At 28.9% G+C, this 17,872-nt stretch overlaps 2 protein-coding genes across 4 annotated transcripts; both read right to left on the bottom strand.

Annotated features, from left to right (window-relative positions):
- Positions 1-13: 13 nt before the first annotated feature.
- On the bottom strand, positions 14-1,083 carry LOC111684271 (enkurin). Its single transcript, XM_023446408.2, has 2 exons — positions 249-1,083; positions 14-187 (listed from the first exon to the last, which is right to left on the bottom strand). The coding sequence occupies exons 1-2, from the start codon at positions 1,005-1,007 to the stop codon at positions 14-16; spliced, it is 933 nt and encodes a 310-aa protein (XP_023302176.2). The 5' UTR covers positions 1,008-1,083.
- A 2,920-nt stretch (positions 1,084-4,003) lies between these two features.
- Positions 4,004-17,595, bottom strand: LOC111684265 (protein daughter of sevenless). 3 transcript variants are annotated; one of them, XM_046951849.1, is made up of 9 exons: positions 17,129-17,595; positions 12,045-12,244; positions 9,764-10,061; positions 9,094-9,686; positions 8,884-9,024; positions 8,695-8,809; positions 8,406-8,610; positions 7,709-8,318; positions 4,004-7,639 (listed from the first exon to the last, which is right to left on the bottom strand). In XM_046951849.1, the coding sequence occupies exons 2-9, from the start codon at positions 12,075-12,077 to the stop codon at positions 7,073-7,075; spliced, it is 2,562 nt and encodes an 853-aa protein (XP_046807805.1). In that variant the 5' UTR covers positions 12,078-12,244; positions 17,129-17,595; the 3' UTR covers positions 4,004-7,072. The 3 variants fall into 3 exon arrangements, with proteins under 3 accessions (XP_046807805.1, XP_023302168.2, XP_046807806.1); XM_023446400.2 differs by lacking the exon at positions 12,045-12,244; XM_046951850.1 differs by lacking the exons at positions 12,045-12,244; positions 17,129-17,595 and adding an exon at positions 11,785-11,902.
- Between the last annotated feature and the right edge of the window lie 277 nt (positions 17,596-17,872).

The raw sequence follows: 17,872 nt of genomic DNA, 5'->3' as shown, positions 1-17,872 counted from the left end.
AAAATAAAATTCTTTAATATTCTGAAACATATATTTCAGGATTCTGTTCCATTAAATAAATATCCTGCTCCAGCTGACGTAAATCATTTTCAATTTTACTCTTGTGCAACTTTTTCGCTACAGTATCGGTATACAAAGATAAACTCTGATAGGTTTTAAATAACTCGGCAAAGTTTGTCTTAAGACCCTAAAAGAAAAATATTTACATTCAAACAATAATAATAAATATATTTAAATTCTCTATTAACCTTTAATATCTCCTGACGTTCTTCGTGTGTTAGTTTTTTAACTCCAGAATATCTATCTGCTCTTAGGCAGGCATTTTCCGCTTCCAAACGTGCATTTTCACACTGAGCATTTAATTTACTTAGGAATTTTTTGCGAGCATTTAGATAACATGGCACTTTGGCGAAATTTTTCGAACAGATATATTGTGGCACCAGACCGGTATTTAAGAGATTGTGTCTATCACCTTTAGGTGTATCAACATAACGTGGTGGTGGCTTTTTAGCCTTTAAATTCTTAATCAAATCCACATTAATAGCCACAAAATTAGCACGATGCTCATGACCTTTAAAATATCTTGTATGGGGGCAAAGTAAATCCTCCTTTTCTTTTTTAATCAACAATTCTTTTTTATTATCCTTTACTATGTTGTTACCCGGAGGTCTGGAGAAATGCGGTACTGGTGGTATTTCTTTTTTAGGCGGACAAACATGTTCGTTTAATCTTTGCCATTTAACACCACTATTTTTCTTTAGAAAATTACACGGTAATTCTACGGGAGTTTGGGCATAACCCATAGTTTGATGATTATTTTTAACGGCACTTGTTAGCAATTTTTTCCTATCCGGCAATTCTACAATATGTCTGGCTTGTTTCTCCTCTTTAACCATAGGCCGATATTTTGAAGTGTATTTAAGTTTTTCACGCGTTGTAAAGTAATCTTTCTCTTTGTCCACATCGAATATGTTTTCATCGTGATATGTTATATAGACCAAAGACATTTTTAATGGTTTAAATTGTAGTTTTTAATAAAACAAATAGATTTTACAAATTGTGTTATATTAGGGTTTAACTGGGTATTTTTTTATTGTTGTTTATTATGTTGTCAAGTTTTCAAAATGAAAATTATATATTTGAATAAATAACAGGGGTAACCATGGTTTAGGTCTTGTTTTCTGGAAGATAATCGAATAAACTTTCAGTTAAGCTCTAAATATTGATTTTGACTTCTATTTGTATTATTTTCTAACAGTAAATTAAGGTTTTAGGTTAAGAAGGGTTATACACCATTGCGCTTTTCCTCAAAAAGTGAAGATTCAAAAACTGAGAGGCAAAATTATACACCAAGATGAACGGAAAAAATGGGACTAATCCTAAAATAATCCCTAGGATAGTAATCTAAAGAATGAGTAAATAAATAACTAAAAGAAAACCCATGTTACCCCAGTCAAAGAACTGACTAATTCCTTTGACAAAACCTAGTAGACTACGGCCGTTTAGTCCCGAAATTATCCCCATTTAGCCATGGAACCTATTCCCTTACCATATCAGCCTGAGTTTCTGTATCCTTTGACATTATATGGTCAATCGTCTTCACTTCCTCCTCATATTCGCAGAACTTGTAATATTGCGGTATTCTACTGTGCCACTTACTGACAAAACCTCTAACTGAGTAATGCCCCGTTAGAATCCATATCAGAATCTTTATATTGCTTATTTCTAGTCCTATAAGTATTTTGGTAGACCCCATGGTGATTTTTGTGACAAATAAGACCTGGTTCACACTGGGAAACTTTTTTGGAAAACTTTTGATTTTTGTGTGTGAGAGAAAGAGAGAGAAATATCAACCATCTTTATCTTTCACACACAAAAATCAAGTTTCCCAAAAAAGTTTGTTAGTTTGAACCAGGTCTATGAGATTTTACCATCATTTCGCATTTAATGAAATACTACTAATGGTTTCCAAGTTTTCAACGTTGAGTTTCAGACTACAGGAATATTACAACATTTTCCAAGCTTAAATATGAACTTTAAAAAGAGCGATAAACTAGATGTGAATAGAAATATCTAAATTTCTAAACTGGCTATAAAATCGTTATTGGGCGCCTCTTGAGGAAATGGCAAATAATTCATGCCTAGAACTTCTCTGTGTCTCTGGGAAAAACAAAAGGAATAGTTCGGGAATTATCCGTTACTGCCGGTCCATACTGAGAAACTTTTGACTTTTTGAAAGAATATTAATCATCTCTCTCGCGGTACGGTGTTTCCCGTACTGGGAAACTTGTTTTGTTAAATTATTCTTTTCATTCGTACAACAAATCAATGCAAATAACACGTAGTGTTATCAACAAAAGTTTCCTAGTGTGGACCAGGTCTTACGGGGTAGCACAATTGGAAAAATATGTACACGACCCAAATATTCATTTCTCGAATAATTTATCACATGTTTTCAAACCGATAACCGAATTATCGTTATATCTATTTTGAATCTATAAGACCTCGTCCACATTGGAAAACTTTTGTAGAGAAACTTTTTCTTAATTATCTTTTAAAGTTTTCTTAATATTTCCTTTTGTTTCAGAAACTATGTGTTTATTACATTGATTTGTTGTTGTACGAATGAAAAGAATAACAAAACAAGTTTCCGAGAACGGGAAACTCCGTACCGCGAGAGAGATGAATGATATTCTTTCTTACGCAAAATCAAAAGTTTCCCAAAAAAAGTTTCCTAGTGTGGACCGGTAGTAACTCAAATAAATAAAGTGGATATTTTTTAAAGTTTTCTAAAATAACTGCTTTATTGTTTGCAATATCTAAATAGATATAAAAAGATATTAGCTTAAAGAATTTTATTATTTTTAAATGCGCTATATTAGCAATAGAATGTGTAATTCTTATATTTATTTATTTTAAATTAAAAGTTTTCATTTATAATATTTTCTAATTTTACTTGTATATATATATATATATATATATATATAATATATATATATATATATATATATATATATATATATATATATATATATATATATATATATATATATATATATATATATAATATATATATATATATATATATATATATATATATATATATAATATATATATATATATTTTATTATTTATTGTTTTAAGCAAAGTTTATTTTTTGATTTTTAAATATTAATACAAAACTAAATTTCCTTATGGAATAGTATTTTATAAACATATATGTCCAATTCACAATCGATATCGTATCGTTGTAGCGTTGTATGTCATAAAAATTTTTCAAATAAAATTTTTTGGAACAAAAACAAATCAATAATAAAAAATCTTGACATACTACGATACAACCGTACAACACTGATTGTGAATTGAACAATAGTGTACATATATAACTGCAGTGTGTTTTCGCTCATCAGTTATATTCTGAAATGACTAATAAATATTATTGTTTGCAAAATATGGTTGTATTTTAATTGGTATATGTATTTATTCATATTTTGAGTGAAACTAAATTTTTACTTGAGATTTATTTTAATATTTTTGTTTACATTAGCTTGTTTACATATGTACACTGAAAAAAATCCATGCCTAATATATATGAAAAATGTCGTACATTGTACGAATCGTTCGTTGTTTCGCACCACGAAATTCTTTCGAAATATATACGAATTTTAGTATAATGCAAAATATTTTTGAAAACAATTAATTTGCATAAATTGAAAAAATGGAATTTTGAATAAATATGGTAAAATTTACGAAATATTAATTTATTCAAACATTTTTGTTCATTTTAAAATAAATTTTTTAATTTTAGTTCAAAATTATTCTCCACACGAATTTTGAATTTTTTTATGAAAATAATTCGAGAATAATATTATACTTTTTCTTAAATTTTATAAAAATGTTGTAGTTTTATTTAATCATAATATAATTAATATCAATATGTTTAATTTCGCTAAAATTCAAGAAAAAATATTACGAAAGTTTTTGGTACTTTCGTAAAAATAGAAAAGGGTTTTATTAAATAATATTTCGTATTATACACGAAATTTTTGTAAATATTACGGAAATACAAGTTAGGAATTTTTTTTTTCGTATAGTTGAGCATGGATTATTTTCAGTGTAGTACCAATACAAGTCAAAAATTTTCAGGTTTTATAGGAAATCTTTTTTGACATCTCCATTGTCCAATTATATTTATTTTATTTCATTGCTTAGTTGTTGTATATATCGATAATATATTTTTTCAGAAAGTCTTAATTACTTTATAGGTTTTTTAATGTTAAACGAAGTAGTCAAATCTATTGTCTATTGTTAATAAAAGGCTGCTATTATGCTATATTAAGAAGTCCCCATAATTTATACTTATCGATAAATCAAACATTTTAATGTTTATTTTAACAAAAATTGTATTATTTTTTTTTTGGCATCGGTTCCATCCACCTCCATTGGACGCTTAAACTAGCAAACAAAATTAGCTGATTGAGTATTCAAAAACGACTTTCGAGGATTAATTTTAATTTAATCCCTAATCCTTCACCTAAAGATTGGCTCTTAATGAAACATATAACTGTTTTACCATATATTTCGCATAAAACTTGCCCACGGGTTTATCTTAGACTGCATCTTTCCCAATTAACACATTCTAATCAAAATATCTTTAAATTATAACTGAATTTGAGAAATTTCTGATACTAATAATTATTTAATAGTTTTCTTTGCAACCTTTTTATTATAATCCAATTTCAATCTGTTAATTTATTTAATCTAAAAATTTAAATGGTGCTGCACATAGCGAGCATAGGGCAACATCCAAGAAATTCCATTAACTATATCTGAGCCAGACCGATCAGACTTAGCTAATGAGTTTTATGGTCTCTACCAAAATCCAATGAGTTTTCTATGGTACTCCATCATGTATCAAAGTAAAATTTGGGTTATAAATCCGAATGCAAATGGTTAATCACTCTTATTCTGCATTTCGATTACGTTTACGCATTCAGTTACGCAATGATCGAAAAAAGGTATTCCAACAAAAAAATGAATCGCAAGAAAAAGAAGAAGCAATTCCATTTCGTTTTAATGCTTTACGATTGTGTGTATTCCGCACTTCTATCGTAATTACGTTTTTGTAAGTTGTTTATGTGACGGTTTCGAATCGAAATGCAGAACACCAAAGTTGCCAAACGGAGAGAATTTCGATTCGAATTGAAATGCAGAATAGGGAACAATATGTAAAATTCGAAAAACTCAGTACCGTTATCTAACATCACACACTAAACCAATGCGTTAGTGAAACCTAAAACTCTCGAAGGCAGAGGAAAAAGGACGGCCTGATTATCTTTTAGAGATAATGACGCCCCACGATCTTCCTTCGTATTAATTATGAATCGGTTTTGTGGATTTTAAATAAAAAAACTTTTCGAATGTCTAATGGACTTCTATATCTATATAAATCCAGATATTATATAAATATATTCTTTAAAGGGTCGGAAAATTGCTTAAGAGTAGAAAAAAGCAATAGAAGTATAGAAGAGAATGAAATATTAAGTACAGTGGAGAGTATAAGAGAAGAAGGAGAGAGATTGTGTGTTAATAAGGACTAAATACTCAATCAATCACGGTTCCTGATGATTCAGACTTGCACTATATATCTAGTCAAATACTCGCTTTCCTTTAAGGTTCTAAGCAAATGTTTTCTAAAGCACAACAATGACAAAGGTGTTTATTACATTTTCCTCTTCTTCATCCTGACATCAATAGACGGACGATCCACGCAGTGACGGCGTACGTGGAATAGACAAATACTTTACAATTAGAAGTAGAATTGGAAGGAACATACCACACTTATGAGTATCCTTTAGTTTTACGCTTCTTTAAAACCATAACTTAAAAATGGCTAGATACCGGAGCATTAGTCATAGTAAGTTATAGTCACGATGTTTACTTAAACCCTCGTATCACGACAAGAGAATTATCCTTGGCGTTGTTTGTATACTTTGAGCCTTAAAGCCTGACAATAGCAAAGAAAGTTCTTCAGGCTTTCATTTAATAAATGTTTGTATAGTTGTGACCGTAATCCTGTGTGTCCACGCAGAATACGTGTCATTATACTAACCTCACACTTGCACATTTTGACGAGGAAGATCACCCCACCATTGTAAAAGAGATCCTCTCGCTCAAATTTTTGGGATAAGCAAGTAAGTCTCTCTTTCAATGCCGACTATTTCCGAGTAGCCTGCTACATAATGATGTGACCTCTGGAAGAGCATTCGGTTAAAGCTTTGACATCTATTTAACTTAACAAGTTAGGTTATTGTTCGGACATTTGTCTGTTAGCTAACGTTGTGCTTAGGTACATATACTTTTAGAAATTTTTGAAAAAGTATATTGATTTAAAAAATAGAATATTTTGTTTAAATGTCTACAAATAATTTTGATTTTATTTAAAACAGTTCTCAGAAGTCAGTTACTTAAATTTTTCTTAATTATAAATTAATTTAATTGGTATAAGGTGCAGAAATATTTTGTTTTCTAAAAATATGAAAATTATAAAAAAAAAATGCAAAGCATTATTTAAATACTTTGATTATTGTTTTGATACAAAAATGTTCCTTTTTTCCATTCAATATTAAAATTGAAAAGATATTTGTCATGACAAATGACAAAAAATATTACTATTGCTCTTAATAATTATAAAAATTTTGTTTTTGTTTTGCTAATTATCAGCACTGTGCGTTATTTTGAATGTTTATAATAAATTGTAATGAAAATACAAAATTTTAATGTTGTGTTTAAAGTTTTCCATAAAATTAAAACCTAGATATTCAAATAAATAAACTTAAATATTTTTAAGTTTTAGCACATTCAAACAAAAGTTTTTTTTCTTTTAGTAAAAAAAGCTAAAGCTTATAAAAAATGTTATTAAATTACATTCATAAAATAAATGCTTAAAAGCACACAAATACAAACTATTAAAACTATACTATAACTAAATACAATGGAATCTCTTTTAACTATTATGCCAAGATATTTCTGATATATATATATAATCATGATATTAGTTCTATTAAATATATTATTTATTAGCGTTAACGCCTTCATTTTCTTTTTTTCTTTCTTCACGTATTCGTTTAAAGGCCTCCGTTTTAACAAAGTCTACTGAATTATAAACTACAGTACTTTGTACTGGAGCCCTGGCTGAGGGATCAGCAGCTAAACCCAAACGTCCAACGCCAGGATTATTCAAATTACCCACACTCATACTTTGACGATTAATGGCCGGAGCATTTGCCACATCTAAATCGAAATATTGTAGTTTATGTTCATTTTTAGGTGGTGGTTGTATTTGCGGAGGTATTGCGTTAGTTGCATTAGATAATTGTTGCATAGCTGCATTAGCCGAAGCGGTACGCTGATGTTGTATGCTAAATACTGTAGGTGGAGCATTTACAGCAGTTGGTGTATTACATAGTGAAGCATTTGATGTATTAAATGCATAATTTGGTCTGGGTTGTCGTGGTAATGTTCTAGTTTCCATTAGATATGAAGTGTTTGATGTTTCAGCATCGTTTGGTAGCACCATTGAGAGTGGAGCACCTGTGGTACGTCGTGTATTATTACCCAATGTATTTGAATTGCCAATCTGTAAAAACGGAAAATTTGTTTTATAAATTTTATATAAAAAAATAATTTGGCAAAAAAAATCTCTTACCTTATAAGCATTTGGTTTATTTTTACGATCCACTGAAGGTGGTTTCAGTGGTATATTTTCAGTACCAACCAGACCAGCTGGTGCTTGTATTTGTGTGTTATGCAAACGATTTGCCAAATTGTCCACTTGCTGCACAGCCAACTGTGGTGGTTTAGCTGGTAACTCCTCGGGTGGCTTATCAGCTTCAATACTTAATTTTGGTTTTAATTTGCGGTTGACTGGTGGCAAATTTGTTTGTTCGATGAAATCATAACGAAATACATTACCCTCAATTTTACTGGGTGCTGCATTTGTATAACAATGTGGTCGCGGTAATGTGCGCATATTCGTTGACGATTGTGGTCCTAGAGAATGAGCCACTGAAATCACAGATGATGGTGATCCTGGCATAGTATCTAGGCCCGCCATTAAATTGGGTGTAGAAGCTGCTATAGGATTGGCCTCTGGACTTGTAACTTTTTCCAGCAAATGGGCCATATTATAGTAGGGTAGTTGATGTGAACGTGGTATGTCATAGCTTTCTTCAACTACAGATCTGGCATCACGCGGTCCTATTATAGCAGGTGAAGTATTTTCCGTATCGGAAAATTGTGGCAAATCTCGTGTTAATCTAAAAGTTAGATAATTTATCATGTTGATCATAACCGATTCGTTTTTCACCCTGTGAAATACATATGATTTCAAATTGTTTACTTACTTTTCATTTTCCTTAAAGTCCAAAATTAAATTGTTTTTATTTTTTAATACTTTTGCCAGTTTCTCCAAACAATCATTGGAATTTTGTGTTGTCATGCCTTGCTGCTCTTTTTTGACATCGTCAGGTAGTTTGGAAAAACGTTGTGAATAAGTCAAAACAAAAGATTCATTTTCCACCGAACTATCGGAAGGTCTTGTATTACGATCTATAAATAAAACAGACATGTTAGAAATTATTATTAATCGACTACTTTTGTAGATGATGTAAAAACTATATAACTAAAACACACCCATATTTTCTCTTAAGGGCATAGGATGTGCCCATTCGTCGTCATCGGTAAAAACACTTTCAGAATCTGAATCGGACTTTTGGCTACGATTTTTTGAAACATTAATAGGTTGTTGCTAACAAATAAAAGTAAAATAAACTTTTATAAATCTCGCAAAGAAAATATTATTTAATATCAAAAAGAAATTACCACCGTTCCACAATTTGTAATTTTGGGAGAGTACGATTGATCATTGGTTAAATTTAAACCAATATTATTATGACTTCTAGGTGTGTCATAAAACTTTGGATCCAAATTATTTAAAGGAGTTGAAGGATTTTCATTATCCAACTGTAATAAAAAATATAAAAATTTTTAATCAGAAATATAAAAAAACTAATATTATAATAATATACTTACCATAAATTTCGGACTACCCGAATAACATTCGCTAATGGGTATATAAGGTCCTGATGCTGTACTTAAAGCCGGTGATGGTTGTACGCTGTGCTGTTGAGATTCTGGTAGTGGTGTATTGTTTAAAACTAAATTTTCCGGTATCTTACGTACAACACCATTTGAACTGACTGATAAACGTGAAGTATCCTGAAATGCAGCCGCATTCAAGTACAAAGCTGCCGATGATGTATTCGATGGTGCTGTATGCTGAGCATTAGCAGCCACATTAACCAATTGTTGTTTTTCAAATTGTGCATCACACAATAATGTCTCGCGATTAGTATACTCTGTATTAACATAGGCACTATCATTACTATGCTGATATGATGTCGATGATGTGGACGAAGAAGCGTTTGTTAAATTTGCACTTGTAGTGGCTGCTGTCAGTGGTTGTTGTTCTACAACATTTAAAGGCCTTCTAAGAATGTCATTGTTAAAACTCTGACGAGTATTACTTGCATTGGTGCCACTCGACGAATTAATGGTTGTGGTAGTGGTATCATTTGATGAATTGGTGTGTGTGGTAGCAGCATTGTTTTGGTTACGATTATCATCTGTTAAAAAAACAAATAATGTTACATTTTAGCAATTTTTGCACATAGAAGTTTGTTTTTGTTTTTTATTTTTTTACCTTGTGATTGTTTAGTATCATGCAAATGACACACCTGACATATACAATTAACCCAATCACGCATATCCGTTTCCGTATCCGCTGCCAAATAATATGTACGTTTTGGTGTTTTAATATCAAACATAAATTGAAATTTTTGTTTGCGATTTTCCAAACGCAAACCACAATCGACTTGTTCACATTGATCCAAATCGATGACACCTTTCAATTTGCGACACTTACGGTCGGCATAGTATTCAAGGCAAAACTGTTCGGGTATCTCGCCTTGTTTCAAAGTAAACCAACGTCTACGCCAACGCTACAAAGGAATTGAAAATAAAAACAATAATAAATAACATTTCGCAACTTGGATCGCAATACATCATACACAAACAAACAAACACTTGTTACACATTATTATAAATATTATATTAATTATGATAAACTAAACAAAATTATTTCTATGTATTGTATACATACATACATATAACAAAAAAAAAAAACAGCGTAAACAACTATGTTAGAGTAGATAAAAAAGAAACACACAAAAAATATCGTATAATATATAGAGTTTTATTTCAAATACATATGTCAGGAATATTATTTTTTGCGTGCTTAAAACAAATTTGGTTTCCCCTTCCATTTAATAAGGAAGATATTTCTAGGTAATGCTGCTATTTATAACATATTGGGAAAACCCTAATTTATTCAGTGATTATAAACATATGTACTTATAAACATTCTTTTGAAATTCCAATATATTTTTTATTTGGCTTTTGTCCATTCTTTTGGATTGTGCAAGAGAATTCTAAAAATTTTATTAAAAAATTATATTTTTTAATTCGCAAGAAAAATGTCGTATTTGCTTTAAAAAATTAATATTTAATAATTTCTGTTAAACATCAGTCAAATTTGCAACAAACTAAAATTAATCAGTTGTAGTTCAGTTTAAGTTATAATTCAGTCCCAGTTCAGTTCTAGTTTAGCCCCAGTTTAGTTTCAGTTCTGTTCTAGTTAAGTTTTAGATTAGTTCTAGTTCAGTTCTAGTTCAGTTCTAGTACAATTCTAGTTCAGTTCTAGTTCAGTTCTAGTTTAGTTCTAGTTCAGTTCTAGTTCAGTTCTAGTTTAGTTCTAGTTTAGTTCTAGTTCAGTTCTAGTTCAGTTCTAGTTCAGTTCTAGTTCAGTTCTAGTTCAGTTCTAGTTCAGTTCTAGTTCAGTTCTAGTTCAGTTCTAGTTCAGTTCTAGTTCAGTTCTAGTTCAGTTCTAGTTCAGTTCTAGTTCAGTTCTAGTATGAACCATTTAATATCTACTAGATATAGTATCTATACCGATATTCAAGCCACCCTAAGTGGTTTTGTACGACATTTACTGAATATCAGACCAGCAAAAGATACCTGGAAATATTATTGCGGAATTAAAGCAAAAATCTTCACTAACTGCAAAACATATAGATTGACAAATTGATTAATTCACTATTTATTACAGCTTAGCTGCGAAACATAATAACTGGCGAATAACTGGCCACAATCCGCTTTACAAACTAATATAATATGAAATTTTAAACATTTTAACAACTGATCACATTAAAATATATCAAATTCACTATAGAGTTAACACAGATATATACTAAAACATGTAATAGGTTCTAAAGATAGAAGGAAATTTGTATATTTTTTTCGAATGCATTAAACACTTTTAGAGGTTGCTATAAATAAATATACAAAATACGCACAATGTCATGTTTATGTTTTTTTTCTTTTCTTTAAATTAGATGATTTACATTTTATCAGAATTTATCACAACAATTAACAAAACAAATATCAACGAGTCTATAAGAAAAATAAACTTTAACCCACAATAATTTAATAATGAAAACAAAAATCACGCTGTTAATATACATAAATCGTTGATAAGTTATTGCAATAGGAAAGGCGTGCAAAAAAATACTACTATGACTAATAACATTTTCCAAGAATGTAAATAAACTTTATATTGTTTGAAAATGTCGTTGTTGTAATATTGTCTTAAGTTTTTTTTATTACTTAATATAATATCGAATTTATTTAACAACAATAGTTGTTTTAACGTTATTAAATGTTTACGATAAACGAAGACTAAACTTATAAATGAGTTGTTAGTTGTTTAAAATGCAATTTTATACTAAACAGAAATTCAAATTGAAAAAATGTAAAAACATGCTATGTAGTTAGTGGGGATCGATCGGTAAGTTTGTGGTATTGTTAAACTGATATGCATACACATATAATACAAATAATATATAGAAGACATTAAACAAACGTACTGCAAAATAATATACTACAGAAACATCATCCATTCACCACCGGCACCATCACCACCACCACCACAACAACGTCATCATATCACTTATTGACATGACTGTCTGACCGACCAACCAACCAACCCATTTATATTTTTACTAGCCATATGCTTTGCTAATGTTGGTGGCAGCACGAGGTAAAAAGTTTTTTTTCACTATATTTCCTTTATGGTTTAAAACAAATTTTATGAATTAAAAGTAATTTATAGCCAAGTTAAAAAATTATGTTAATCGATCTTTGAAATATTTATCTTTTGAAAATGTTACTTTGTATGCAAAGTCAAAAGTTTAATTGAAATGGAATTTGATAAAATTGTAATGATGTGATTCGTAAATAAACGTTTTGTAGTTGTGGCAAACAATTAAAACAAAGTTTATTATAAAACAGATTTCAAAAAGAGTTAAATCTTAGAAGAATTTTAATGAGTGTCAATTATTATGAAAATTCTATCAGAGGTGTTTCCCCGAAGTCTAGAGTTTTAATATCATTAAAGGTTACCGTGAATTTTGAAAAAAATGTTAAATAAACTGTTTTAAATGTTTATTTAACACTTTTTTTAAATTTTAGTTTCACTGAGTGTTATTGTCCAATTAAACTTAAGTTATAAGTGAGAAACACAATTTACAAAAACAATAAAACAATGATTTCGAAAGAACAAAAACTTCATATTTTAGAGAAATTGCAATTTTCTGATTTGTTTTGTTTTATTTATTATTGTTTTAAATGTTTAACATTTTTTCCAAATTTGTTCATTTTACAAATGTATTATTTGCAAAAAACATCTGTTCATTGTTTATGTTTTTGAGTGAAAAGTTGGCAATACTAGCAAAGTTAACTGCACTTAAATCCATGATTGAAAAACACTATCATCAGTTAAAGTCCACCTATTTTTGTTCCAAGTTTAATCTAACAGCAAGTTAAGCCTTGTTTAACTGAGTAGTAAGAAACCCACCCTTAGTATATGCTTGTCATATGGAAATTCGACCAATAAAGAATCTTTGTATGTTCCATAGATTGCAAATACAAAATAATACTTATGAAGCACTACTAATGACGCTAGTAATGACAAGAGAGCCACTCTTTTGAACTAAATTGAATATCTACCGATAGCAGTTACCCAGTCCTTTACCTGATGTGATTGTGGCTTTCAAAGGGCGGGTTTCTTACTCCTCAGTTAAACTAGGCTTAACTTGCTGTTAGATTAAACTCGGAACAAATGTAGGCGGACTTAAACCGATGATTGTGTTTTTCAGTTTTAGATTTAAGATCAGTTAACTTTGTTAGTATTGCCAACTTTTCACTTAAAAACATAAACAATGAACAGCTGTTTTTTTTTGCAAACAATACTTTTGTAAAAAGGAAAATTTTGGAAAAATGTTAAATAAACATTTAAAACAATAATAAATAAAACAAAACAAATCAGATAATTGCAATTTACTTAAAATATTAAGTTATTGTTCTTCCAAAATCATTGTTTTATTGTTTTTGTTAATTGTGTTTTCTCACTTATAACTTGAGTTTAATTGTACAATAACACTCAGTTAAACTAAGATAATAAGTAACTTTACTGATAACTGAAAACACGAAATATATATTAAACCAGGTTTAACCAAAGAATGAAGATTATCTTTATCAGAAAAACTAGCCCTACGCGTATAAACCAAATATAAACACTTTTACTGATTAGTCAAAGATATTGCATTATTATAAAAAAATGATTTCATTATTTTAATTATCTGCTTTCATACAAATTAAATTCATGTAGTTAGTATTCACACGGCGTCAGATGATTCTTTTCTTGAATAAATATTTGTAAAATACACTTTTTTCTACAGAACAGTTCAAATTCAAATTATTTTGAATTGTATATAAACAAAATAATATACCACAATAACAGCCAGACGCCCACTTAAGATATTTGCAAAAGATAATCGACAATAACTATATAATATTCAAATAAATGTGGAAAAATCTATTTTCCTTATAAAAAAATGGAAAAAATTAATAAGAATATATATGTTCACATGTTGTTTAGTAAATATTTTCTTTAAAAAGAAAATATCTACTCTAAAATGTATATAAATACATGATGAATAAATCGTAATAAATATAAGCTAATCATTATAATCTAGTAGTGGTGTTATGGATAAGTATGACAAATGTATTATTTTGTTGTCCCTATTAATCATTTAATCAGCATGATGTATTAATTGATATGTTTATAACAACAAAAAGTATCCTTAGACACTAAGCTAACAATAAAAGTAAATTAATTATGATTAAACTGTTTAATTAATAAACAAGTTCGCAGTAAATAGTTTAGTTAATAGCTTGATATAAATGGTGTTTACAAATTAAAGCGTTTGGATTTAAAAAATTAAACAAAAGATTATATTTATATTAGCTTTTTAGCTTAACTAAACAAATCTGTTTTCTTTCTTTGTGAAAAATGATCGAAATTTTCAACAATTGAAAACGTAATTATTCTAAAAAGTTTATTGCAAATTAATAAGTTTTTTATCAACTATTGGAAACATTTTTTAAACGTAATCGCTAGTTAAATGAACAAAGAAATAATGATGTACGTATATACATTATTTTAAGCTTAAAACAAACAATTGGGTCATTATGTTAGAAAACCTCTTTTACTAATCGCACTTAATGATACTTGTGGTCGTGATAATCATTGTTTTCATAGTTATATTATTTACTCAAGCTCAAGTCCATATAAATACGTGTTTTGAAAGTATTCAAGTTATAAAAGAAAGTAATGTTTACACATATGTATATAATAAAATATGTCAAATGGCAAGATAAACAAATGGTCAAACACATAAGTAATGGAATGAAAATTTTCCAATTTGCACAAGTAATATAATATTTAAAGCATTTGAAATATGAAAACTATTTATATTAGTTTTAATGTATTGGACTTGGAAACAATTACATTATTACTTTTTATTTATAAATTAGAATTGTGATTGGTTTGGGTGGCTTTTTGTCCTTTAGACCAACCAAAATCTTCCATCACTTACTTTTAGTTTGGGAGTATAAAGTCATTTTGAAACTCGTTACAAATTGTGTTTGGAAGAAATAGTGGATATGAATAAATACTAGATTAGAAGAGGAAGTTAAAGTTATCTGAAAACTGCAATGAAATCTAACAAAATTAAACCATAAATCTACAACTAGTTTAGTTTAGTAGATCGTTTTAACATAGCTTTGAATTAAGAATGAACATTTTTCGATATCTGCATTTATTTAACTGACTCATTATTAGCTTTACTACTATTTCATTCATAAATTAAAATAATTTACTTTAAGAGCACACGAATGAATGAATACATGCTTAATTAAATGAATAATTATTAATGTAAATAATTTAATGCATATACAGGGTTGGCAGATATGTAGCTACTTTTCTTCAATGTTATCAAGTAAATTCACAAATATAGCCATTCGTTAGTAAAAAGTTAATGACATTATAAAAGATTTCTTTGGCATATATAAAATTCTGGTCCAGGATGATTTTAAATAATAGTTTATAAATTGTTTTATAAGTTTGCTTAGTTACTTCTGTAGCTAAGACTTAACTTGACCGAATCGAAGATTCACAACGCCAACTCTAATTTTCCAGTACGACAGGCCTGAATACAAATTCTACTTTTTTGGTTCTCCACCATAATCAAAATTAAAAACTTAGGTTAAGTTAACACGATTGCATATGGTCAACATGCATATCTCACGTCACACATTGGCCAATGAGGTTTGAAGGCAGAGCAAAACGGATGGCCTGATTACCCTTAAGCGAAAATGGCAACGACACATGATGGTCTTCCTCCACCCAGAGCTGAATTACGAATGAAATAGTATTTTTAAAATGGCGAGTTTTAAATAGATCCAATTCCGCTTTACATAGAACTACGTGGTCAATGTTGTAGAAGAAATGAAAAGAATTTGTTCAGGTCGTTTGTTTTATGATTACATTATGCACCAACACCGATTTGTAAAATAAACCAATTTTTCTTTCAAGATTTTTTTTATTTTAAATACCTATGGGCATTTCCACGAAAAGGTATACCAGGAATGAACAAATAAACATGCTTCTAACTATGGTGTCACCCAATAATCTATCGTACATTTATCGCCAACACATCCAAAACATTCATACGATTTTATTGCTATGACTAGAACTATATACCCATGTACCCTGATTCATTCTGTATCTTATTATTTTAACACAAACAGATACCTATTTTCTGTGTGTTATCTGCTGTCTTTTTGTCAGCAACGAACTTATTCCGATATACTACTCACTTATGTATGTATGTGTATAGATTTAACCATGTCCTTATGTTGGCATTTTAAAATCACTTTTTAGAAGAATCCAAATGTCCTCGAGATTAGAATTTTCTAAAATTCTGACTATATTTCAATTGATCTTAGCTTATATATAAAATGCTCTTCCGAAAGTCAAGTAAACATAAAAAACTTGATTCATAACATTTCCCATCATAGAACCTTCACTAAAGTACCTACTTAAAGATAAAAATCTTTCAAAATGTAATACGAGGTTCCTTATATTGTTTGGTTATAAAGTAATAAATATAATACTTAATTACTTTAGAAAAAATTGCTTAGTATTTGAACAATAGAAATAATTTTATTACCTTTGTATTAAATAGAATAATTCAAAAATTTAAAAATACTTATGCGATAGAATTACAGTACCATTTTTATTTCGAAACAAATAACAATTTCCATGCCTGGTATAAATATCAAAATTCGCCATAATTTGCCATTTATAATTTGTTATTCTATAAACAGACAACAATAACAACAAAAAATAAATACGGTTCTTTAATTTGTCTGTTTATATAAATATTATGAGTCAGTTTTCATTCCTAATTTTGTACTTAATTTTAACTTTTATTGTTTACTGTTATTAATTTTTTATTATTATAAAACTTTTCTATTTAGATAATTAAAGGAAAGAAAATAAAAGAATAAAGAAAATGAAATTCAATAAAAGGAACTTGATACTTACAGCACGCCATATACGCTTCGTGGGCGGTGATTTGATCAACCAGCCCTCATAGTAGATTTCTTTGTTCATATCAATTTTAGTATGTTTCCACAATTTTAAATCAATTTTGTCGGTTTTTATGGCTTTTTATTTACAAAAATATATAAAAACTTTGTATTCTTTCAAAAATTATTAGAATATTTTCGCCTTTAATTCGTTAATCTCCACCCAAAAAAAAATACTTTTTTTGTCACGTCGTATTTCTTTCTTTTTTATATTCGTTGTTTTCGTGTCACAGGAAGTTGTAAACTTTGTATTTTCTTATTTATGCTAGTGACTTGTAACTTATTACAGGTATTTCAAAACAGAAACAAATTTATACAAATATTAAACAATATTATTTCATAATTTACAAATATATTAAAACACAATAAGAACAAATTTTTCAACAACAAAAGGAAAAAAACACAAATTCTCGAACACACAAATGAAAAACAACTGAAGAAAACATAAAAAATATGAAACAGAGTTACCTACCTTCTTTATAATACGGTTACGCGGTTGTATAATTTGGGCATATGAATTAGTATTTAAAATTACAGTTGAGTATCGATTATGAACTTTATATATAAATGTACTTATATATATCAAACATATCAGCAAGCATATGGGTAATTTCGTGAAAAGTGACCCTACTCAGTAGTAATTCTGGTATGAGTTGAGCAAAGGACTTGTGCTTTCTTTGGAGTAACTTCTCACCCGTAC

The sequence above is a fragment of the Lucilia cuprina genome, chromosome 5 (assembly GCF_022045245.1).
Source record: "Lucilia cuprina isolate Lc7/37 chromosome 5, ASM2204524v1, whole genome shotgun sequence".
Classification (NCBI taxonomy): domain Eukaryota; kingdom Metazoa; phylum Arthropoda; class Insecta; order Diptera; family Calliphoridae; genus Lucilia; species Lucilia cuprina.
The sequence above is the reverse complement of the archived record's forward strand: the minus strand, read 5'-3'. Positions and strand labels throughout refer to the sequence as shown.